Here is a 14,536-nt window from a genome sequence, read left to right on the forward strand (position 1 = left end):
GCAGTGTCTGAAAATCTGCTCAAGTTGTTTCTTGAATTCCCTTTTCCCATTATGTCTATGTAGGGCAACATAGGTAGAACTTGAATTTCATATTTAACTCATTTGAAACACTTACGTACAATATCTAATGCTGTTTTTTTGTTTTTCCTAAGCACTTACTGGTTTGCTGTGTATTTTCTCTATGAGTGTTATATAGATTAAAACTGATTCTGAGGAGTGTAGTGGTGTTCTTTAGATGTGTATGTGGAATATAGAGGAGTTGTAGATTTTAAGGAAATCTATGTGTAGGTAATTATCACCCTAATTCATTAACTAACCATTAATTACTCATGCTGATTCTATATCTACTAAAAGAAATAAGGTTCCTATTACTTGTTAAGTATAGAGAAGGGTGTGTTGAATGTGAAGCTAGGCTTATTGAGGGGTGACTTTTGCCAGTAATTGATGAGCATGGAGCAAATAGTAATCTCAAATTAAAAAAATATATATTCTTTTTGATGTTCTGATAACTAAGGAAGCTAGCAGTCCTACAGACAGAAGTGACTAGAACAGCTAATGGTTGCTTTTTATTTGTTTTCATTATTTATTATAATATTTTTTATTTGATGTTACCCTTATAAGCCACTGAAGAATGTACTGGCTGTGTTCAGGAGAGCTGCCTGCTGGCATTGTCATGCATTCTCATGTGTGCAGTGAGGAATGTGCAAAACTAACTTGAAAGCTGTCTTGTCTTGCTTTAGGCCTAAGGATTGTCTTCGTTCCATTATGAAGAGAGTGAACCATAAGGATCCCCATGTTGCTATGCAGGCTTTAACAGTAGGTTAATTTCAATGTAGTCCTCTTCTTTCCTAAAAAGCTGTATTACATGAACTCTGAGTTTTAATCTTTCTTTCTTTAGCTTCTAGGAGCATGTGTATCAAACTGTGGTAAAATCTTTCATTTAGAAGTCTGTTCAAGAGACTTTGCCAGTGAAGTAAGCAATGTGTTGAATAAGGTAATGTACTGCATTGATTTATATGATTCCTGTAAACGCTGAATCAGATTGATAGCTGGGGTAACCTGAGTTTGGAATGGAGGACTGAAAATTTTGGGAGGAGAATACGAGGAAAAGAGGAGATTTTGAGAGAAACATAAAAGATTAGTGGGAAGACTGACCGAGAAATAGCTTTGTGGAGTGAGATTCATTGGTAAATACCTACATTCATTTTCACATTCAATTAAAACAATAAAATACTACGTAAAGACGTGCAGTGAAATGGAGATTATAAAAGGCTTTTTTGTAACTTTGTATACTGTGTTTTGTGGCTAGTCCATATTGCTGAAGTGCTGTACCCAAAGGTCATTACACATGACACTGAACACTGGTATATTCTTCTCCCTTTCTAATAAAAGTTATCACTTATTGATGTACATGTTTTCAAATGTGCATATAGCTTATGTTGGAAGTAGCATGAACGTATGTGAAATTAAAGAATTAAGAACATATTCCTACATTATTTAATTGATTTTTATTTTTCTATAGGGTCATCCAAAAGTTTGTGAAAAGCTGAAAGCCCTTATGGTGGAATGGACTGATGAATTCAAGAATGATCCACAGCTTAGTTTAATATCTGCTATGATAAAAAATCTGAAGGAGCAAGGAGTTACTTTCCCAGCTATTGGTTCACAGGTATAGTACTACAAAAGTAGTAATACAAAAAAATCCCAAATTCTTTTTATCCTCAGTTTTGGATTTTAGTATTTCTAGTCTTGAATACTATAATGTGTTTGGCAAACAAAATGAAATTTTTCTTGTCTAAGTAAAGCATTCACTTGAGGGCTGATATGCTCTGGCTTTTTTTGATTTTTGTATCACCAATCACAGAATCATGGAATCAAAGAACTTGCTGAGTTAGAAAGTTCCATCCAGTTCCAACCCCGTGCCAGGGGCAGGGCTGCCCCCCTCCAGCTCAGGCTGCCCAGGGCCCCATCCAACCTGAATTTGAACACCTCCAGGGATGGGGCACCCACAGCTCTCTGGGCAGCAGTGCCGGTTTCTCACTGTCCTCTGAGTAATGAATTTCCTCCTGAAATATAGATGAATACAAATCTAGATAGTGAATGTTAATGCATTGTGACAGTTTTTCAATGATTTTACTTCTACATCTTTTATTTTTGTCTAGGCTGCTGAGCAGGCAAAAGCAAGTCCAGCCCTAGTTGCCAAAGATCCTGGTGCAGCAGCTAACAAGAAAGAAGAAGAAGATTTAGCTAAAGGTGAGTCCTTTACTTGCTGACCTAAAGAATTTGAAGGTAAATATCTAATAAAACGGAAACACTTAGGAGCAGAATTTTTGCTCTACAGTTGTAAAACGTCATTTAATTTGTTATCATATTTTTACAGGAGAGGTAGAAGTCGGTTACAGTGCAACAGGAGTGGAATTATACTAAATATTTTCATAGTGTTAAGTTTTCAAGTCATTCTACACATCTATATAGGGGATTTTCATCTAGATAACTCTTCTTTTGTAGCAATTGAACTGTCGCTAAAAGAACAAAGACAACAGCAAACAACACTTTCCAGTTTGTATCCAAGCACCTCAAGCCTTTTAACAAATCACAAACATGAGGGCCGAAAGGTTCGTGCGATCTATGATTTTGAGGCTGCTGAAGACAATGAATTAACCTTTAAGGCTGGAGAACTTATAACTATCCTTGATGACAGGTAACTTGAATAGAATGCCTATTAGAAGTGTATTAGACTTAAAATCAGTCAGGAGTAATGGTGTATGCTATGTTGGAAACATACATTGGAATACAGTTGCAATAAAATATGTTTATACATTAGATATTTTATTTAATGATCTCCTAGATTTTTGATCTACAAATGTAATTACGTAATTATTATTATATGAAGATGTCTGCATATATGCAAATTGTGTTTATGTACAAGTAGTATAAATGCCTTGTACAGTGCAGGTCTTGGGAAAATTCCTTATGAGCATGGGTTTTTAATTTTTACTTTTAAAAATCTTGCAGTGATCCGAATTGGTGGAAAGGTGAAACTCATCAGGGTATAGGACTGTTTCCATCTAATTTTGTTACAGCTGATCTTTCTGCTGAGCCAGAAATGAGTAAGTAACGTTATATTTATGTATGTGTGTTAAGCCTTGCCTTGGCTCATGGGCCGTATCTGTAGTTGTACACGATCTGTGTTTGCTTTCCCTTATGATAGAGTTAGGTCACAGTTCTTGTCATATTCACAGTAAAACTGAAGAGTCCTTACTATGCTCTCACTGTCCCATCTTTGTATGCCAGTCTGCGGCTACCAATGCTGGTGTCTGTTGAAAAACAGGATGCTACCTACAGCTTACAAGTCATTAGCTTCCTTGAGACTCGTTTAACAATTTACTGACAGCTAGAGAAAATTTGTAAAAATTAAAAACAAAAAAACCCCAAAAACCAGCAGTTTATTCCCTAATGATCTTTTTACCTGGTTGCAATGATAAGTGATTAAGAAAAAACTGAAGGCCTCTGGTCAGTTAGTGATATTTGAGTGAGAAAGAAATTTGACACAACTTCCAGTTCTGTACTTGACTCTGGGAAAAAGAGAACAGTTTTGTTGTAGATGATTTTCCCAGTTTTCTCTTACTTTTAACTCACAAGCCCTATTTCTTCCAATATCTCTCTTAGTGTGTTTTCTTGATGGCTTACTAATAAGTGTAATATAGAGGGAGACTACAACAAAGGCATTTACTTTCTAAAATGTGCTTCCATTGACCTTATATGAATTGTTGATTGATTGATTGTAAACGAGTTTGTGTATGAAAATACTTTTGTCCTTCAAATGTCAAATTAATTTTTGTTTTTCAGTTTCAGATACAAAGATCTGCAGATGTAACATGCTAGCTCTGTAACATTGCCCTTGTTTTGTTTATTTTAAAAAATAAGAGCTGCCTATTTATCTTACAGTGAAAGCTGAGAAGAAAACAGTGCAGTTCAGTGATGAAGTTCAAGTAGAAACAATAGAACCTGAGCCTGAACCAGTTTATATTGATGAAGTAAGCGTGAAACAAATATTGATTTTTCAACCTCTTACACTTAAACATGTGATGTTTAACCCTTTCATCCTGTATCTCAAAAGCAATTTGGACTATTAAAAGAATGTAGCCAAAAAGAATGAGGCAGAAAAGTTGATTATCTGCAGTGCCCTAATGTGCTAATGTATCTTGAAGTTCTTAGGAATTTATGAAACTGACTTTGGAGACTTTGTTCAATTCAGGGCCGTGGTTCAGGACTGTAGGGCTGTTTCCATGCAAACTAGGTGCTTGGCATGGAGTGATGCATTTGCTCTAAAGTTGTGCTTTAAGTACTTCTAGATAGCTCAGATGCACCCATTTTAAGTGCTGTCTTAGATTTATTTCCAATATAACCACCATTGTTTTCCTCCACTCTGAAAAATCTTTTTCCTTCTCTGAAAACTGTGAACTTGTTATTCTAAGTAATACTTAATAAGATTCACGTGATTTCAGCTCAGTGATTCTGCAGAGCACCCAGGAGCCCCTCAGACCAGGCTGTTTTTCTCCACCTTTTTCTTTCTCCAAGAGAGAGAGATCTGTTCAGAATTTTTCCCTTTTTCTCCCATGGCCTTCTACATCTTTCTCAACGTTTTGTCATTGTATTGTGAAATGAAAATTTAGTTACTGCCTCCCTAAAATCCTATTTATCCTGCCTCATCTATCCCTTTCTCAAATACTTTTCCTTCTAAGAGATATCTGTAAGTTTGTATGGTACAGAAATGGCTTGTCTTGGGCCTTGGGGTGTTGAGGTGCCTTCCAGCTTTGCGTTCTTTGATTCTATTTTGTTTTATATTTAAACTTCCCATAGTACAATCTTCTAAGGAAGTAGTTAATTTGGCTTGTTTCCCAGAGTTCAGAGGAAAAAGACATGTTTTTAGTTTCCTCTATGATGCTGCCTGCGTAACTGCCCCATTATAGGCTATTTATTTGATACACTCAGCTAAGAAGTAATTACTAATTATTTATAAGTAATGGTTGGTTAAGAAGTATAGTTTATAGCAAGACATACTTTTCAAAGAGTTCATACATTTTAATTTTTTCCCCTTGGTATACGTAAAAATATTTAAATGGGTTAATCAGCAACGTAATGTACTGAATTAAACCATACAACCCCTCTGAATATCATCATAAAAAACACCCCTTCCATATATATTAATAACAGCACTGTTTATGTGCTGATAGACAGCATGCACAAACAAAATGTGTGGTTTTTTCCAGTGAACGTAGTTGGAGTACCTATGTCTTTGTTCTGTGTTTTCTGTCAAAACAATTGCACTAATCCCACTAGGTGGTAGTGTTGCATAAGTAATAAGTAGAGGAGACCCAGAAACTCTCCTGAAAATACTGTTTAGAAGGATTTTAGAATTAAAGGGTATACTGCACATTACACTTGTTGCTAACATTTGTTTTTAATCATTTTTCTCTTCCTTATTCAAACATCTTCTTTCCTGTGACGCAGCACATGTGATTTGTGTTTTCTTAAAGCTGAAAGTGCTAACTCTTCCCTGTTCCCTCTACACTAATTATGCAATTTATGTTCCAGGATAAAATGGACCAGCTCCTGCAGATGTTGCAGAGTGCAGATCCAACTGATGACCAGCCAGACCTCCCAGAATTACTTCATCTTGAGGGTAAGAGAATCTTAGTTTTGTTATTTTCATCTTTAGTAAATACCCAAATCAAAACAAATTGAAACTTAGCTGAAACTTCTTCATATGTACACCACGATCCTGCCTGAAGAAACTCTTTGAACCTTAACTGTCATCTTCCTTCCTATTTCCCACATCTGAGAGACTGAAGTGCAAAATTTTTATTTGAAGAAAGCCCACTCTTTCTCTCAGTGAAACTGCATTAGAGCTTTTTTCACTTTTCAAGACCCAGGAATACTTAATTTAGTATTCTCAGATTTATTTTCCCTCGTGGAGTAGCACAGCTTGAGTTACAAAAGGCATGTAAGGAAGACTCCTTGAGAGGAAGAAAAATACTACTGGGACTTAGAATAGACCTCTGGTTGTCCTATTTGCTTTTCATCTGCATTCATGTTTCTGTTGGATTGTATTGTTAAGAAGTACCTTATAGAGTACTACAAATATCTTAAACTAGTCCTTTACACTCAGATTTATTCAGAATACCTCTCAAAGAGGCATTACAGACTATTGTGCCTGGGCTGATAAATGCAACAAAGGCTTTAGAAGGGAAGTTTGGAGAAGGAAGTAAAGAAACTTACTCACTACGGAACAAAACATTGGTTTAAATTTACAATCCAGATGGAAACAGACTTTGTTAAGAAAATGGCATATTCTGAATGAATCTAGATGTCTAGAGACTGTGCACTTTGCATGTAGATTTTTCAACTATGAATAAAATAGGATACTCTCTAAGTTCTTATTAGCTGCTTAAGTTTACCAGCTGATCCTGATTTATGTGACATCTTTGTCCTGATCAGGAGATCTTTTACAAGCGTTTTCAGTATGAAGTGTAAAATTGCAGAAGTGATGCCTCTATCTTGAAGCCAAAAGTGCCATTGCTGATTTCATCAACTTCATTAGGGAAATTCAACATCCTCTTACCAACCTCACTTGCCTCTTGAACCCAGATAAAGTTTTTGTTTCTGGATATTCAGAATTCTGATACTTTGTAATTGTTTGTTTGTTTGTTTGTTTTTCTGCAGTCTTATTTATTTACCAAATAAGACTGAGATATTGCTTATTAAGCACATCTCCCAGTTATTAAATAGTTCATTGCTTCTTTGTGTTGGTTTTTACATGTAATGTCTTAGTGGTTTGTAAAAACCTTACTCAACAGGATCTCTCTCATCCAGTTAGGATTACAGTGAAAGAGCAATGTGCTGTGTCTTTGTGCAGGATTTGAACCACTGCAATCTGTTTTCCCCTTAATTATTCTCGTAGGTGATTTCTGTGTGGTACTGTTAATTAATTATTGCACTAATATTAATTTTTCTTTCCTTTTTGCTTTTTTTTTGTTTCTTTTTGATTTTCACTTACACATTTTTATCTGATAATTTTCTTTAAGCTGTTTTCTTACTGGATGCATAGAAATCTTTATTTATAACATTAAATCTTTTAATGTTCTTCTTTTCTAGCAATGTGCCACCAGATGGGACCCCTCATAGATGAAAAATTAAAAGATATAGACAGGTAAAAAAGCACATATGTGTTTTGATTCAAGACTCATTCTTAGAAATATGAGTGTTGCTACTCAGTGATAATCCTAATTGTTTCTGTGGATACTTGAAAGTAAATAGGTGTATTTACTAGTAGCTGTGAGGAGGTATGAGGGATTTCTTTTCCCTGGTCTCATCATATGATATAGTATTCTGTCATTTGACATTCTGGCACTCAGCAGACATCACTTTGCAGGTAGCAGGAGTATGTTGCTGATCTCCCCTTGTGAAAGTTGCCCTATATTGTCTGTTCTGTATTGAAGATATCTGAACTGTAGAATAAACCATATTACCTATTTTCTAGGAAACATTCAGAACTTTCAGAGCTCAATGTTAAAGCAATGGAGGCTCTTTCTTTGTATAACAAATTGATGAATGAAGACCCAATGTATTCCATGTATGCAAAGCTACAAAACCAACAGTATTATATGCAGTCATCTGGTGTTTCTGGCTCTCAGGTATGTACATAAACTTTAATAGCTGCTGACATTTTCAAGCATATACTAAGCTGCATTTGACTTGTTCAAATGTTACTCAAGTGTTTTATTTGCAATATACTTATGTACATTCCTGGAATAAATGTATACTGAAAATTGATTGATTTTGAAACTACAAGTTCTATATAAAATATGGTGAGATGTGCTGGTTGCAAAGAGGTGTGTATTTTCTCTTTTTGCCCTGCTGCTGCTGCCTCTTCCATCCTAGGAGCTGGAAACCTGTGCATGATCAACACTGCATTAATAAAATCATCTTGCTCCCTTAGAAGTATTCTCAGTGAACAAGAAGTTCTTTCTCTCAGCACATTGTAAGACTAGAATATTTTGTGTTTTCAGCTGTGAGCTTTAGAGATACTCCTTTTACCAGTTCTAACAATTCCAGATCTTTTCTGCTCAACTAGTTTAGGTCAAGGAAAAAGTCATGCATAAAAATAAGCAGCTGAAAAATTAAAGCTTATCAGGCCTTTGCATTGTTGGTCAAAGATCAATGTTGTCTGAGGTCTATGGATCTTAAGGGCTGTCTGTCACATACTTATGTGAACTCAGTTATGAATGAGACCACAGTTTCTTCTAGTATTTTTTGTTCAGCTGGATAATTCAGGACTGAACAGTAGTGTAGGTTTTAAAAATGTGCTCATGATTTAGAATATAACTGAAATATCTTCTGTCTAACTAGTTACAAAACTGTACCATATTCTCAATTGCCCTCAAACAGTTTCACAATAGCACTTTCAGCATTTACTTGCATGAAATTGTAGGTTGGCTAAGGATAGAAAAATAGTACACTCTTGACTGTTTTAATGGCTCTAACTTATTGGAAGTTCTCTGGGCATCAAAACTACTCTTCCTTGGACTGCTGTTTGTTACACAACATCCTCAGTATTGTCATTCAATGGTAGTAGTTCTAGTTAGCATGAGTGATAGTCATTGAAATAAAATGTGGAGTACAGGCTGTCCAGTAAACTGTCTGACTTTTTTGGTACTGGAATGTGAGGATAGCAATGTAAATAATCCTTTGAAAATCTAGGTTTTTTTTTCCGTACTGCATCACCGAACAGAAGACAATCAACTGGCTTTTATTAAAGTATCTGTAGGTTAAAGGGTTCAAGAAAATGTCTTTATGTTCTTCAGTCAGTCTTTAACTACCAAAATTTTGCTTTATTTTATTCTTACTATTCCTTTATTTAACTTTCTAGGTTTATCCAGGGCAACCTCAAGGTAATGCATATTTGGTGGCAGGGAGTGCACAGATGGGCCACATTCAAGGTTATAATCTTCCTCCAGAACAGCTCTCTTCTCTCAGCCAAGGCACAGTTACTCCATCTGCCAGCTCAGTACTACCTGGTCAGCCTGCACAGACGTCGTACACAAAGTAATTTTAAGTATTTTCCTACTTAGGCTTAAATCAGTGCAAATATGAAAGACCACAAATGATATTTTAAGGAGAAAAATTGTCTTGTAGAAGTGTAATTTTAATCACTACTGAAGTCTGCTTCAATTAGTAGCAATTAGTTGCAGTGGTGCTTTTTACTGGTAGTGTGTGCTTTGTCAAAATTTCTGACAAATGTCAAACATTTCTATGTGTGGGTATGTCAGTGGATATTTGTATACATATATATACACACACATATTTGTATAAAGATTATGTGGATGTTTAATGATGAAAATTGTCTGCTGCTTTGTCTTGTGTTATTTCTGAGAAGGTATAGATCACACCATACTAGCTTCAGAATTCTGCTCCTTTTGAGAATGAAGTGCATGGGCTTAGAATACTCAATAAAACTATTGAGTGGTTGTTATGATAAGAAACAGAAAATGGATGGAGTTCTGGATTGCACATTTAAAATATACTATAGATTCAGTCTAATTCAAAATCTAGTGTATTTGGTGTGTTTAAGTCTGAGGAGTGCGTTTTAATTGGGATATTCGTTGTCTACAAATTTAAATATGTAACTGTCCAGAGCTGGAAGGTAGCTTTTCCTATGTGTTTTTATATAGCACAGTTAAAGCAATAAAAGTTACTAACATAACTTTCTGTTTGTAAAATGTTTTTGAACTGACTTTTAAAGTTTTCATTTTCTTTTATTTTTCAGTGCAATGGTTGCTGGAAATACTTACTCTAACCAGGCTTCAGTGTATAGTCCACCACCTGCTGCTGTTGATGTTGCTGCTTATCAGAATGCTGGAACTAATATGTCCCAGGTGCCAAACTATAACTTAGCATCCACACCTCTGCCACAGACAGCTGGCAGCCAACAAGCACCTCCACAGCAAACACAGCCTCCACCTACTCAACAGCCACAGCATAGCTATTCACAGAAGGCTCTGCTATAGGATCCTGGACTTCTGATTCCTAATCTTCTTTAACCTCTGCTAAAGGCAGTTGACAATGCTTTGAGTTTCTTCCTTTAATCTCTTAAACTTTGTTTATCTTCAGCTTAATAAGAATCTATCTTGGTGAACAAGTTCAATTTGCACTGACTTTTTAGGATTTTTTTTTTTAATTTTGCAGAGGAATGGATATATTTAGGACACTTAATTCCTTTTAAAACAGCTAAAAATTGGTACAAGATTATTTATGTCTGGTAAAATTGGCTAGTCTGTGAAAACCTCAACACTTGCAAACTGTTGTGGAATATATGTTATGTACATATAGTGTGTGATTACAGTAGTGGCCATTACGTATAGCTATGGTGATCATGTGAATATATTTAACACAATGTTAAAAAATAATTTACATAACTATTTTATTTTAATCATGAACTGACAACCATGTTTCATAGTTTTATCTAGTTTTATGACAGATGTGATGTCTTTTTCCAATACAGGACAAGTGGTAATTCTGCATATCATGGTTACCCTTACAGACCAAGGTCTATACATGAATTCCAAACTTACCCAAGTCTAGGTTTTATTACTTCCTGAATAGAATACAAGGGTGTCATGACTATTAGATGGCTTTATCTACCAAAGCAAACTAGATAGCTAGTAAATGATCTGGGGGATGATAACAACAAGTTGTGATTCTGCTTAACTTGCAATTAATAACCTAAAACTACTATTCAGAGGCTGCTAAACATATCATGGGACCATGCAACAGATCAGAATTTTGCATTTTGTCATGAAAAGCACATAATTTATTTTTTTCCAAGTTGATTTTTTATAATGACAACGAGAACTGTATTCTATGTGTGTTGGTAGAGAGTACACCAAAGACAGAGAGAAATTGAGTTGGAGGAGAAATGGTGGAGTTATAAACTGGAACGTGCAACATGAATAACACAACTTCATTCAAGTCTTCTTAATTAGAGAATTAATGGAGAATTATAGACATTTAAATCACTTTGCTGAACAACCTTCAGGGCTTCATTTGATCTCTAGTGGCCTTGCTTAGCAATTTGTTCTATTTGCTGTTTTTACACAAACACTTCTGCCTTAAACATCTGTTAATTTTTCAATTTCCAGCTGTTCTGCCGGTTAAGTTTATTAGTCCTTCTGGAGTGTGAATAGATAAGGCCTCTTAATTTTGTTGACTTTCAAATTTGAATTTTCTTCTGCAGCAATGTGCATTATTTGGAACCCTTGCATTTCTCAGAAACATAACCAGGTGTCTTTTTGAGGCATATTTTCTTTCTGCAGCAATGGTGCTGCAAAAGGATTTTGGTAATGGAAATGGAATTTTGTTATGCCTGATCAGAGTTACTTGTACAAAAATTGGTATTACTTTGCATTTGTATTTGATCTACTAATGCATTCTGGTTTCCTCTTACCTTTTCTGATGACTCTCATTCCAGTTACAGCAATACTAGGTGGCTTCAGCATCAAAGCTGTGTTTTCAGTCTCGTTAATGTATGTGCCAGAAATTGTTTGCTTTTGTGTACTGTATTTTAGTGTGATACTTCTGGAATTAAATGTTGCAATTGTACATTATAATGTAAATTAACCTCAGTAATCCTTATACTCCTGATCTATGTGTTGCCTAACAAATCTTTGTTTCACCTGTTTAGTAGAGCTGGTGTTCTGCCTCTTAATCCTTTTGGAAGGCTGATTTTGCCTAACTTTGTAGCCAGGTGGTTACAAAACATGGCCCTAGCTGATGTGTTCCAGTCAGTGATTTTCTAGCCAGAACAGCTTGTTTCAATACTGGAATGTTCGTGTTTTGTTTTGGTTTTTTCGTTCTCCAGAATTCTTAAGCACGCTCACAGACTGTTTGTATTTGGTGTTAGCACAAAAGTCTGTGGAATTTGGAAGGTAACACTAACAGCTACAAAAAAAGGGGGGGAGGGATGAAAGTCCAAGGATTTGTATAATAGATCATTTTTAATAGATTGAAGACGTGTTTGTTTATTTTTTTTTTTGTAGAAAGGACGTGCAGTGTCATTTAGATAGTGTTCTCTGCATGCTTTAGCTATCTTACTGAGAAGCAGAGAAGCAGTATTTAAAAGTGTGTAATTTCTGCCAGAAGTGTAAATAACCTCTACTCCATACTTCATGTGCCCCAATTCAAGGAGAAGCTTAAAGCCCAGCTGATTTTAACAATTCACATTCCTAGTCTTTCATGCATTAGTTGACAAAAAAAAATGTTTTCGTTGACCACAATTGGTGCTGATTTTAGGTTCAGTCTTAGCATCCTATTTTTATTTTTATTTTTTTTATTTCAGATGCAGTTTTCAGACCAAGTTTATTTTGGAGCTGTATTGCTTCATGTTGTTTTGTTTCATTAACCAGGAATGATTATTTTGCCTTCTCACATGGTTGCATCCCTTGATCTAGTGCTTTTCAGTTACACTTCCTCCTACTTTGCTACATGCTGTCCATGCACTAATTCCTTCACTTATCCTCTAACTGGTATTCAGGAATTATATTTCAGTTCACCTTTCAGCCAGTTTAGTATCATCTGAAAATGTCATTGCTGGTTTTCCCTGCTGTGATCTATTCAGTTTCCTTATTTATGCATTGTTTTGATGAAGTTCATGTATATTCTGTCTTACTATGATGTTGAACACTGAATATGGGTGAAAGAGGGAAAGAACATGTACAGCTCCTCTGTGGAAAAGCTTCTTAGCAAAGAACCTAAGTGTCACAAAGTTAATCTGTCTGAAAGTTCAGAATCCCTGGAAATGACACATCATTCCTGTTCCAACAGAACACCTAATTTTTGAACGTCTCACTTCTTTACTTGTAAATTGACAATGAAAGGCTGAAGTCTTCTCACCACATTTTGTGTAACCCTTTGTTGTTTAACTCTTTTATGAAGGAATACGGAAATGTTAATTAATGTCAGAAGGAATATTGTAGTGGCTTGGTTTTCATGAACTGGAGCAAAATCTGGAAAGTGCCTTCTGTGCATTTCTCAGCTAAAATTTGTTTACCCATCATCTCAATTTATGTGGGTGTAACAGAGATGTAAAGATTTACTGTAAAGCATCCCAGGAAGAATTCTGAGGTCAGCGTGTTAAAATTTGATTTGGTACACTGATGTTATGGCAGCGTATTCAGGAGTTTGCAGTTGAAACATCAGCTGCCACGTATTTACCCACCTCTGTTCAGTAACTGTTACCCGTGTAGATGTGTTGGTGTCAAAGAAGACAGAATACCTATACAGCAGTGTAACAACCGTGAAAAACAAGATAGCAGTATCACGTGCTTCTTAGCAGGTGTGGGGAAGCATATTGCCCTCATACAGTGACTTTTCAGAAGTTTTGAAGGGGGACCTAAAACGAGTTTGAGTAACCAGAACTTCATATGATTTTGTCAGATTGCAAATGCTTAGATAAGAGGAGATAAATCTGCTTTTAATAGCATGGACATATTTTGCTGATCAAATCTAGGCTGCTGTTATAGTTCTCTGATTTCATCTAGATGACAGGAACATCGGATTTATGCTGGAGAACTGCTTAATACCTCATTCTCCAATTAATTTTTCTAGTATTTTCTTTACTATCACTTACCTTTATTTTTTCACTCTCATTTCAAAGGTTTCTGTGCAGTCTTCACTTGTGAGGGTCTTACTTTATTCCTTGTCTGATGGGTTTCACAGACTGAATGGAAAAGAATGTCTCTAATTACCGTGGCTACAATGGCACTTTGAATGATGTATCTGCAGTTTCCTTTGGAGAAGATGCACACATCGCTTTTGAATAATAAGGGAGCATAGTTTTTCCATTTAAAAATCAAGAGCGGTTTTTTTTTTTAAAAAAAAAAAAAAAAGCAAAACAATATCTACAAAAATGGCCATTGTTAGGAGGCAGGCAGAATCATTTTGTACTCTTCTATTCCATGTTAATAAAGCCAACCAACTTCACACTACAGGTACTCCTTTTTCCTTTTCAGCTGCAATGAAGAATATTGACTTTGATGTGTATGCTATCCAACACCATAGTAAAACCTTGGAAGGCCCTGAAATTTGACCTTTTTGCTTCAATATGTAAAAACACTATGTAAGCCATTAGAAGCCTTGTTTCTGGAGTTAGGATATTTGTATTTAAAAACATTCCATTTGCTACTATGTATAATTGCAGATCAATTTTCATGCTGCCACCTTAGCAAAAGGGTAGGAGTTTTTGTTCCTCTCACCTGCATGTGCTTCTGGAAATCCAAATAATTTCTGTCTTTGTCATGAAAAACAAAAGGAGCCTGCTGAAGTCTGTTCTGGTTGTAATAAAGTGTACACAGTAGCAAAGTACATTTTTGGCTTGTTTTGTTTTGATGCTCCCTTTGATGTTGGCATATGTATATATTTAGATATACTGCACTGTTGTACAAGAATTGTTTTAGTAAATAACACTATTTGTAAAAAC

The 14,536-nt window shown here is 35.5% G+C and overlaps 1 protein-coding gene across 1 annotated transcript in view; it reads left to right on the plus strand.

The window, feature by feature from the left end:
• The window catches only part of STAM (signal transducing adaptor molecule), a 32,295-nt gene extending 18,366 nt beyond the window's left edge, over positions 1 to 13,929 (plus strand). The window contains exons 3-14 of the mRNA XM_042817326.1: positions 741 to 816; positions 899 to 994; positions 1,523 to 1,669; positions 2,163 to 2,253; positions 2,509 to 2,701; positions 3,016 to 3,110; positions 3,949 to 4,037; positions 5,599 to 5,686; positions 7,159 to 7,213; positions 7,544 to 7,697; positions 8,933 to 9,108; positions 9,830 to 13,929. Of these exons, the coding sequence (XP_042673260.1) occupies positions 741 to 816; positions 899 to 994; positions 1,523 to 1,669; positions 2,163 to 2,253; positions 2,509 to 2,701; positions 3,016 to 3,110; positions 3,949 to 4,037; positions 5,599 to 5,686; positions 7,159 to 7,213; positions 7,544 to 7,697; positions 8,933 to 9,108; positions 9,830 to 10,070 (1,501 nt within the window). The 3' untranslated portion in view covers positions 10,071 to 13,929. The remainder of the gene's footprint in view (positions 1 to 740; positions 817 to 898; positions 995 to 1,522; positions 1,670 to 2,162; positions 2,254 to 2,508; positions 2,702 to 3,015; positions 3,111 to 3,948; positions 4,038 to 5,598; positions 5,687 to 7,158; positions 7,214 to 7,543; positions 7,698 to 8,932; positions 9,109 to 9,829) is intronic.
• The last annotated feature ends 607 nt before the right edge of the window (positions 13,930 to 14,536 follow it).

This window comes from Centrocercus urophasianus, unplaced genomic scaffold, assembly GCF_019232065.1.
Source record: "Centrocercus urophasianus isolate 14NV4802_14NV808 unplaced genomic scaffold, USGS_Curo_1.0 seq_16, whole genome shotgun sequence".
Lineage (NCBI taxonomy): Eukaryota > Metazoa > Chordata > Aves > Galliformes > Phasianidae > Centrocercus > Centrocercus urophasianus.